This window comes from Peromyscus maniculatus, chromosome 1, assembly GCF_049852395.1.
Source record: "Peromyscus maniculatus bairdii isolate BWxNUB_F1_BW_parent chromosome 1, HU_Pman_BW_mat_3.1, whole genome shotgun sequence".
Taxonomy (NCBI): Eukaryota; Metazoa; Chordata; class Mammalia; order Rodentia; family Cricetidae; genus Peromyscus; species Peromyscus maniculatus.
The window spans coordinates 55,405,565-55,416,755 of NC_134852.1; the positions used below are offsets into that span (position 1 = coordinate 55,405,565).

General features: G+C 43.3%; 1 protein-coding gene across 1 annotated transcript in view; it reads right to left on the reverse strand.

The window, feature by feature from the left end:
• The window catches only part of Saal1 (serum amyloid A like 1), a 30,929-nt gene that overhangs the window by 18,761 nt on the left and 977 nt on the right, over nucleotides 1-11,191 (reverse strand). The window contains exons 2-3 of the mRNA XM_042276836.2: nucleotides 10,792-10,905; nucleotides 2,796-2,879 (exon numbers count right to left, since the gene is read on the reverse strand). Of these exons, the coding sequence (XP_042132770.1) occupies nucleotides 2,796-2,879; nucleotides 10,792-10,905 (198 nt within the window). The remainder of the gene's footprint in view (nucleotides 1-2,795; nucleotides 2,880-10,791; nucleotides 10,906-11,191) is intronic.

Sequence of the window (11,191 nt, forward strand, 5' to 3'; positions counted from 1 at the left end):
GAGCTGTGACTTAGGAGAATAAGACACGGAGCTAAGCTGCCTGTGGTGGCGTGTGCCTGTCTCCCTAGTGCGATGCAGATGGACCCTGCAGGCTCAACCCCGAGTCCTAAGTGTGCCCGGGCTCACGAGGGAAGTAACCGTAATGAGAACAGGGGTGTGCACCCTGGACAGAGACCAGACTCAGGCACAGGAAGAAACGGGAAGGGACAAAAGCCAATGGAAGCAAAAGAGGGACTAAAGAGTTTAGTTAAATGCAGGGGGGTCAAACATCGGGAAAAGAGCAAGCGATCTGGGGCAGAAAACACACATTCTCTTAGACACTGCTGAAGACCAAGCTCCTGTCTGGGCTGCTCATGGGAGTCCCTGGTAGATGTCAAAAACTGCTTAGACTCCCACATGTGGAGATGTGGCCTGACTTTTGAAGGTCCCCCAGGACAAAGCTTTTGAACAGAATATGGCCCTGGTCTGAAGTACTGACACATCACCTGGGAGCACAGCGGACACCCAGGTCCTGCCCCGACCTACTGGACCAGATGCTTTTGAGGTGGGCTCGGCACCAGTGATCTGGGACGTCTGACGTTTAAGATCGGTGGCCTAGTGATTCCATCATACAGCCACGGCTGAGAACCACTGTTGTAGCAGGCTGTGGCCAGGACACATTTACAGCAGTGTGGCTAATTCCTGGACTAATCATGATTCATATAAAAAAATAGTAAAATCGAGGGGAATGCCACCAAACTGTCAGCACTTTATGTTAATACACAGACCCATTATGGGTGCAGCATCCCACTGAATAAAAACCTTAATTCAAGGAGCTGGAGAGACGGCTCAGCAGTCAAGAGCACTGGCTGCTCTTCCTTCCTGGGAGTCACATGGTGGCTCCCATCCATTTACAACGAGATCCAGTGCCCTCTTCTGGAGTGCAGACATGCACGCAGACAAAGTATATCCATAAATATGTAAGGTTTTTTTTAATCTTCATTCAACATTCAATTTGTAATACACCCCACGGAATGTTCCACTTTGTCTCAAAGGAAAAGAAGCAACACTAACCAGGGTTACACTGGAGCTGGGAGAGGCTCAGACTCCAGCTCCGTCTTCACAAGCTGTGTGAGTGTGGACACACTATCTTAGTCTGAGACTCGGCTCTTCATCTATTACGTGTGTCTCAAAGGAGGAGTAAAGGCCAAGAGCAGAGAGTGGATGTTCATAAACTACAGTCACCCAACACACACTGACAACCACGCATTGTGTGCACTGCACGTAGAGACAGATCCGGCAGGAAAGCTCGGGACACTGCACTGCTTACAGAGTGCACTGCACACAGAGACAGACAGGAAAGCTCGGGACACTGCACTGCCTATGGAGTGCACTGCACACAGACACAGACAGACAGGAAAGCTCGGGACACTGCACTGCTCACAGAGCGCACTGCACACAGAGACAGACAGGAAAGCTCAGGACACTGCACTGCTCACAGAGTGCACTGCACAGAGAGACAGGAAAGCTCGGGTCACTGCACTGCTCACAGAGTGCACTGCACAGAGACAGACAGGAAAGCTCGGGGCACTGCACTGCTCACAGAGTGCACTGCACACAGACACAGACAGGAAAGCTCGGGGCACTGCACTGCTCACGGAGTGCACTGCACACAGACACAGACAGGAAAGCTTGGGGCACTGCACTGCTCACGGAGTGCACTGCACACAGACACAGACAGGAAAGCTCGGGACACTGCACACAGAGAGACAGGAAAGCTCAGGACACTGCACTGCTCACGGAGTGCACTGCACACAGAGACAGACAGGAAAGCTTGGTGCACTGCACTGCTCATGGAGTGCACTGCACACAGAGACAGACAGGAAAGCTCGGGACACTGCACTGCTCATGGAGTGCACTGCACAGAGACACAGACAGGAAAGCGCAGGGCACTGCACTGCTTACAGAGTGCACTGCACACAGAGACACAGACAGGAAAGCTCGGGACACTGCACTGCTCACGGAGTTCACTTCACACAGACACAGACAGACAGGAAAGCTCAGGACACTGCACTGCTCACAGAGTGCACTGCACACAGAGACAGACAGGAAAGCTCAGGACACTGCACTGCTCACGGAGTGCACTGCACACAGAGAGAGACAGGAAAGCTCAGGACACTGCACTGCTCACAGAGTGCACTGCACACAGAGACAGACAGACAGACAGGAAAGCTCGGGGCACTGCACTGCTCACAGAGTGCACTGCACACAGAGAGAGACAGGAAAGCTCAGGACACTGCACTGCTCACGGAGTTCCAGCTGTTGCTCTTGGGAGCTTGCTCTCAGCAATGACCACAAGGCAGAAAAGTGCCACACTGAGTAACAGACTGAAAGGGAAGGGAAGGCCGGAAATGGTCACGTGCTGGCGAGCCAGGCTAAAGACCGCCCTGGACCAGGAAGAGCGTGCGGGTAGATTGTACACCCGAGTTCTCACAATCAGACTGGGAGTCCTGACCAGCAACGACTTTAAGACATTGTTAGACAATGGAGGGCTTTGTGAATAAAAAGAACAATGAACTGAGAAATAAATGGCGGGTCTGGGCACTGTTTCTGGCTCTGTCACTTCTTAGCAGCCTAGTATGGTTATGCCTGTCTGGTTTCCACAGCTGTTAAATTATTGCTCTCCCAAATCTAATCCAAATCTAAAATGCTACATATCTAGTCACTTCAAGGAGTATATTACCTAAGAATGCCCAATAAGTATTTTTACACGATTTTTTTTCATAAGCAAAAAGAGAAGAACTGTGCACACTTACTCTTAATCGGGGGCACCTGGATTTGGCCAGCACTCCCATGAATATGTCAGGAGCCTTAAATTCTTGGAGAAATAAAGCCACATCCTACAAACAAAAATGATTAGCATTTAGATGCTACATACTGCTCAAGCTCCATAGCTCAGACAACCCTAAAAGTTTTTTGTTTTTTTTTCCGAGACAGGGTTTCTCTGTGTAGCTTTGCACCTCTCCTGGAACTCACTTGGTAGCCCAGGCTGGCCTCGAACTCACAGAGATCCACCTGGCTCTGCCTCCCAAGTGCTGGAATTAAAGGCGTGCACCACCACCACCCGGCCCCTAAAAGTTTAATTTCATGCTTACTTCCTTTCATCCACAAGGGAAAATCAAAGGTCAGGAACTGTGTCAAAAAGACACAGTAAGCCAGGAAGTGGTGGTGCACACCTTTAATCCCAGCACTTGGGAGACAGAGACAGGTGATCTCTGTAAGTCCGAGGCCAGCCTGGTCTACAGGACAGCCAGGGCTACACAGAGAAACCTTGTCTTGAAAAACACAAAACAAAAAAACCCAACCAAATAAAAAAACAAATGTACCAGAAGAGCCTTTGTGGTACTTGGTCCCAAGACAGTAGAACAAACCCATAAGCAAATCTAACCCTGACTGAGACACACCAGAGAATAGCCCTCCTTTTATTCTGCACTGAATACATTTTTTCTGTTCATCCAGAATTCTCATTAACTTACCCAAACACATTTGCTGACTGCCAGATTTAAGTTAGAAGCTGGGGGTGAGAAAGGGGAATGGGGAAGGAGTCAACTCCTAAATCCTACCCTGTAAGAACTTAAAACTGAGATAAGTGCTACTGAGCTACATCCAATATTGGGACTTGGGTTTCCAAAATCCTTCAAAGAAAAAAAATAAACAAAGGGGTGGTGGTGGTGATGGTAATTAACAGAAAAAAATTCTGTTCACGAAGTAACTACAGTAGCCTGGAACTTTCTCCCTGGAGATTTTGTTCCACCCATATCACCTAAAGGGGCACACCACACAGGTGAACCTAGAGTGGACATGTGACCCCAAAGAGATGGCACTCACCTAGGAATGTAAGGTACTAAAGCTAAATCTGTTAGCTGTGGGGTATGCCAATTATAAAACACACACTACATAATAAAGTTTCAGTCGATGATGACTACATATATGTGTATGTATGTGTACATGTATATGTATACATGTATATGTGTATGTCGGTGGCCCCATGAAATTATACTGCCTAGTGATGTCATAGCTATCTTAGTTAACATTTATGTCAAATACACTATGCTGTCCATAGGACAAAACTGTATATATGTTCCAGGCACAATTTTGACATTAATAGCTCCTGGGACTTCATACCCTGTGGGAGCCCGTTCTGGGGTTCCTCGTGGCTTTACCCAGCAGGTCCGAATAGAGGATGATCAGGACCACGGGCCTGAGTGCAGGTGTCTGAGATGGCCTGCACTTGGCTGTGCTGGGGGAGGAGGTCTTTTGCTCCACCCCTTGGCGTCTCTATAAAAACCCTGGACCAGAGACAGTCCGGGCCCGTTGGAATAGGTTCCAGGCCCTCTCGAGGCTATCCTTTATTTTCTATCTGTTTATCTCCGCAACATTCTCCGCTATAAATCCTTCTATCTAATATTTCCTGCTGCTCGCACTCAAGAAAACTCTGGGAAGCTGTGGGGGTGGTGGGTAAACGCCCCACAGAATGGCGCCGCGAACAGGGACTAAAGAAAAAAAGGGACTAAAGAAAAAAAGGGACTAAAGAAAAAAAGGGACAAAAAAAGGGGGGACTAAAGACAAATGAACAGGGACTTAAGACAAAGTAACAGGGACTAAAAATAAAGGAAAATAATAGTTTTAATACAGAGTTTTTGGTGAAAGTGCTGAGTCAGCCCTGCCAGTGGAAAGGCATGCCGGTGTTATGGAATATATATATTTTTATATATATATATTTTTGGTGAGGCGGGGGTTTTATCCTCGAGAGAAAAGGAAAGCGGACTGGAAGGATGTCCGATGCTGCAGCGAAATTCTCTTCTGTCAAAATTTTCTATCTTCTATCCCTTTCTCAATTTCTATCTGTGATAAGTATAAGATATAGGGTAGTAATATAGTTTAGGAAAAACTTAGAAGTATAAGATTGTGTAGGAAAAAATAAGTAAGGCAACTAGACAGAAAAACTCAATTTTCTAACTTTGGGGGCTTTGAAAGCAAACTGGGGAAAAAATCTTTCTTTGGGCTTCTCGGGTAGTAAAAAAGCTCTTCTTTGAGCCCATGGGGAAGAAAAAGTTTCCTATGGAAGCTTTTGACCTGGGGACAGCTGAAATGCTAAGTCCAAGCGGCAGGAGAAAGTAATTTCTCCCTGAGGCAAAAATGGGGGTGTAAGAAGTCAAAGTTTAAAGTTGGGAAGTTTTGGGAAAAGTTGGTCTTTCTCCTGGGGGTAAAGAAATCTTTCTCTTAAGCTATAAAGCTTTTCTTGAAAAACTTGGGGGGGAAAACTCGCTAAAAAGCCTTAATCTTTCTCAAAAGCTCTCTTAAACTTAGAAACTAAAGCCTCTAACCTTCTCTCTCAGAAAGAGGAGAGTAGAATCACCTGAAGATATTAGTATGGGGACCACCTGTGATTAGCTCTAAGGGAAAACAACAAACTTAAGATGACAAAACCTCTCTAAGTTCTTTCAAGCTTTAACAATCCTCCCTGCAATGCAGGAGGCAGGAACAAGTTCCTAAAAACCCCTTCTAAGCTCTGTCTCTTCAAGCTAGTAAAAGACAGTGGGTCAGAGTACCCTGAGGGAAACGCTTGGGGAGAGTGTGGGTGACGAGCTACAGAGAGCCCAAAAGGGGCAGGAAACTTTACCTGAGAAAGGCAAGATAGTCAAGCTTCACAGTTACAGCTGAGCTGAGGCAGCAAAGGTTTTGAGTGAGCATTTCAGAATGAAAAGGTGCTCCTAATCGTCCTATGCAAAGATTCCCTGAAACTGTTAACATTGTATCCTCGCTTCTGACCAAAAACCCAGAGGCGACTGGCCAGCGTCTCTGAGTTGGAGTGCATTTCGGGGATACTAGGGTTCCTGCGTTGTAAACTTCCTGGAGCACAGAGCTGAGGCAGGAAGGTGCAGGACCCAGAGGAAGATTGCTAGTGAACAAACAAAGCTAAAGCCGGTGGGAACGGCACAGTTGTCCACTTTCCTACAGGTCCCGGGTTGATAGGTCCACAGCTGCAAAAAGAAATCTGAGAAAAAGCTTCCTATCAGAGAAAGGACCTTTCTGGGAAAACAGTAAAGCTGAACTGGGTCTGAAGCAGTCGTGCTGCTGAGTCAGAACGCTGTCTGGGGAAAGAGCCCAGCCAGGGCAGAACAGAACTAACCAGGAATAAAGCTTTTCTGTCAGAGAAAGCATCTCTTTGAGAAAAGCTTTGTTTCCACTGACTCCCTGAGATGAGGGAGTGTAGCCCTAAGGGGTGATTGCCTTTGGCATAAGCTCTGTCCTGAGCACCCAGACAAACACAACCCACTGGGGGACTGGGCCAGGTGAAGGCCTGATAGGCAAAACACCTGTCCTAATGGGAGTTTAGAAATGGCGAAAACCTCCCTTATTAGATTTTCAGTCTGTACGCAAACAACACAGACCCCGAAAACAAACGGACAAAAAACCCCTACCTTCAGTAGCAGGGAAAGCCGCCACTGTAGTGTCGGAAACTGTTTCTGGGGTAGAGGGGATCAACTGAGACCAAACTGGGAACTGTCTGGGAAAAGATTCTGAAGAAACAGAGAAGGGACATAATCCTCCCCAGAAAATGTATGACCTGAAAAAGCTGCTAGAATTGGAGGCGGCAGATTCAGGGGGAGAGAAAAAGCCCCTACCTCCAAAGGCAGCTAGCAGAGGAACAGAGCCGCAGACAGATAGCTGAAGCTCTGCATCTGGGTGGGGGAGGAACAAACAAAATGAGAAGATCAGTGGGAGAAAATCTCTGAAAGAGCTATGGAAAAGCTGTTGTAAATGATCTTGTTTTTCACTGACTGGCTAAAACAAACACACCCCCAAGGAAAGTTGCTATCAGAAATGCCAGCCTCAATGCGCGCTAATGAGGCAGGTGCGGTTCTGATCCAGGGCCAGTGTCTGATGGAGAGACACCTGTTAAAGCCAGCTGAGGAGAATAGAAACCTCCCAATGTGCCATAGCTGAAAATGTAAAATGCTTGTTCAAATTGCCCATTGCAAAAGCAAAAAACTTTATTCAAACCTCCCGGGCAAGAATTTGTAAGCAATTCTGGTAAAAGAGAACCAGTTGACTCTCAAACACGATAAAAAATATGGGAAATGATATAAGGGACTGATATAAGGGACTGATATGGGACTGATATTATTATGGACTGATATAAGGGAAATGCATTCTGGGAAAGGTAGTTTTTCTGCTAAAGATGGCGACATTGCCCTGAAACACTTTTGTCAGCTTGAAAATACATTCATGGTAAACTTAAAATACAGCCTTTAAAAGAATAAGGAGGAAAGTCGTCTAAGAGTTTAAGTGTCAGTTCCAATGAAAGATTGCAAGGATACGGAACTAGGCGCTTTGCCGTTTGGGTCTCCATTGGAAAAATGCCTTATTTACCCTAATAGTTGTGCAAAGTTTTTACGGTAGTTGGATGACAAAAAGCTACCTTTAAGAGCAAACAAGCCACTTTAAAATCCTTAAAACAAGGGAAAAGCAGTTTATACACTGAACGTTGCCTTAGATATGAAGAAACTTATGTTGAAATTAAAAGTTCTTTGCCTTTTGAACAAACTGCCTGCAATGAGTAATTCCTTTGCAAATCTAATAAGGAGACAAGGAAACAGGCATTCAAAAAGAAATGACTGCTTTATAGATGGGAAACAAACTTCAGAAAATCTAGCTGTCTTACAAAAGAGTTGCTTTACCTGAAAGTTCCTTATAAGAAATCAATGCTAAATATCACCGCTGCTAATAACATCAGGAGTTAAAGCTAATGAAGTGAAAATACTAAATCCTGAAACTCAAAGTGAAATGGAAAGATCCCTGCTCGGGATTATGGAAGGGTCCCCATCCTGTGTTAATATGGGGTCGAGGACATGTTTGTTTTTTCACAAGAGGAGAATGAAGCTCAGTGGTTACCGGAGAGTTTGGTAAGGAGAATGGAACTAAGGAAGGTCAGCTCCAATGAGGTTCCTATAAAGGAACCAGAATGAAAGTGACTCGATTAGTGCTTCTGAGGTTTTGTCACTGGTTTAATGCAAACAGTAAGGAAATAAGAGTTCAGAGCTGAGCCGCTTTTGGCTTTACTAGCTCCTTTAGAAAAATACCTTATATCACCTAATAGCTGTGCAGTATTGGTGAAGAGCTTTACAGAAGCTAAATGTGGTAATTTCACCCTCAGTGTGAAGTTTTTCGGTAGAACGAACCAAAAATACTGCTGTGATAGAAACGTTTGTTTGAATTGAAGTTCTTAGGGGAGCTATTATGAATTTGGGTGAAGGGACAGCCTCTAGTTAAAAACTATCTACTACTGACAGTGCATCTCTGCCGGTCCGGAACGGCTGAGAGAACTGGCAACTTTGGAGTGTGGCTTCATCCCGAGAAGGTTACAATCCCCTAGCAACAAGTATCACAACTCTATAATGACAACACTCACTAAATCCCAGTGCTTTATAACAAAGCTAACTATAAACTGTAAACTTTAGAAATGATGTACGTACTTCCTGTCTAGTTAAGAGAATCTTTCTGATAGAGATGGTGATAATAATTAAGAGTAAGAAGTAGAAAGACAAAAATAAGATATGTGAGTTTGTAAAAATGCTGTCTTGTTAGATCTGTGTTAAGAAATCTTGAGGTGTTTGCTAAGTTAGATATATGCTAATGGTAGCCTATATAAGTTTGTAAAATAGATCTATAGAGTTCCTTTAAGAATATAAGCTTGTAAGAAGTATCTAAGGTAGTCTTAAGACATGTAGTAATAAGCTTGTAAGATGCTAGTTGTAAATGTAAGTTTAAATAAGAAATAAGATGGAATGAATATAAGTATATAAGAATTAATAGGAAATATATTTGCTAAAGTAGTTCTATAGTTTCCTTAAAGTATAAATAAGTAGATGTTAATATGTTATATGTGAGTTTGTAAAAATATGTTAATGTTGAGTGAGTTTATGCTTAAGCACATGTTATGTGAGTTTGTGAAAAAGTGTAAATGTTAAGTGTGAGTCTATTAATGTATATGGTGAAAACACCTGAGACACAGGAGATAGTGTCCTAGTAGACTGCAAAGTAGGCAGTCTGAATGATTTCAAAAGCTCCAGAAGCCGCTAAGAAGCTAAGAATGGCGGACGCCAGAACCAGCACAAGGCATCCACAGCTGAGATCCGTGGAATATCAACACAGCACAGAAAAACCTGAGCTAACAGCAAAAACGGTGCGGTTTAAAATCTTACTATAACTAAAAAGGTCTGTCTGTGAGAACAAAAGTTGCAGAGACGCTTGTTTGAACAAAAATTAACTGCAAAAAGTTTTGGTTAAAAAAGTCTTCATATTTGGAAGTAAAAGCCTGATACCAGAATTTATTTCTTATTTAAACTTTTTGAACTTAAAATGAGATAAAATTACAAAAACATTTTGGTTATGGATTTCTTCAAATTTGGAAGACTAGTACCAATATTTATCATTTGAATTTTGGTACTTAAATGAAATGAACAATAGAGATTTCATTGCAATGGGACAATTTTGAGCTTACTTATAGTAATGACCTAGGAACGGTTTTCTGGAATTGGGTTAAAAATGAAACTGTTTAAATGAAGAAATGTATTTCTACTTAGAATCAAGATGCAATTTTGTGTATGCGTATATGCTTTATTAACTGGAGATTTATGATTGTTTTGTGGAACTGTTTATGTAAAAATGGAATTACTTATGGAACTGGTTTTGTGTTACAAATGAAACTGTTTAAACAGAAAAGTTTGGGTTTTCTAACTAGGCTTGAGAGTTTGCTTAAAAAATTATAAAGAAAAGGAGGAGCTATGAGATTGAATTATGTTTGCAGAAACCTATTGATATTAATGCACCCTGGCTTTGTGGAATTGAGGAAATGTTTAAGTTTGTGAATGCATCGAAGTTTTTCCTATGTTCTGTTAACAAGAAAATTCAAATGACTGAGTTAAAGTTGTAAGACGGAGAAAATTGTTAACTATATATAGTACCATATATGCTAATTCTAATGGTTCTGTTAAGAGTTTGCTTTGAGTTGTAAGATTGAGAGAATTGTGACTATGTATAGCAATATTTATGTTAACCTGTTAATGGCAATGATGAAGCTAAGGGATTCTTTAAGTTTGTAGTCGCCTTAAGAGTTTTGGTTTAGAAAGGGCTTGAGGCAGCTAAGACTGCTGTGGTCACCTTGGACCTAATTCAAAAGATAAATGCCATTTATATCATCCTCTACTCCCATACTGGGAGGTGTAACAGCTATGGAGATTGCTGTAAGCCATTAATTATTTTTTTATATATTAAGAAGGGGGGACCTGTGGGAGCCCGTTCTGGGGTTCCTCGTGGCTTTACCCAGCAGGTCCGAATAGAGGATGATCAGGACCACGGGCCTGAGTGCAGGTGTCTGAGATGGCCTGCACTTGGCTGTGCTGGGGGAGGAGGTCTTTTGCTCCACCCCTTGGCGTCTCTATAAAAACCCTGGACCAGAGACAGTCCGGGCCCGTTGGAATAGGTTCCAGGCCCTCTCGAGGCTATCCTTTATTTTCTATCTGTTTATCTCCGCAACATTCTCCGCTATAAATCCTTCTATCTAATATTTCCTGCTGCTCGCACTCAAGAAAACTCTGGGAAGCTGTGGGGGTGGTGGGTAAACGCCCCACAATACCCTGAACCACAAACTGGAGAGACTAGAGTCCCTTGAAGAGCGAAGGAATGAATCTTTTAAAAACCTCTTCACTCTTGAGTCTTTTCAGAATTTCACTTCCATCTTCATACCTCATCCATGGACATATCCCAGACTCTGCAAATTTCATTCTCCATTTCTTCAGCAAGCTCCATCTGCTGCTCATCATCATCTGAGCCGGACTTGTCACTTTCAAGTGTGACAATCTTCAGAAACATAAAGAAAAAAAAGATTAGTTAAAATATTCAGAGTTCTCCAAGTAATATTATCACTTAGAAGTCTCCAAGAGAGTATCCCTAAAACATTTCCTCTGGCAAAATAGTTTCTAAAAACTAGAGCTTTGGATAGATCTACACGTTCTATATTCTTGGAGTAAACAGTGTCTGCAGGCAACAGAAAAACACAGGAATGAAATGTCAACAATATAACGTTCACTTTCAAACAATTCAGGATTAGTGTAGAGAAGACATGGAAACTGAGTCACAATAGAGA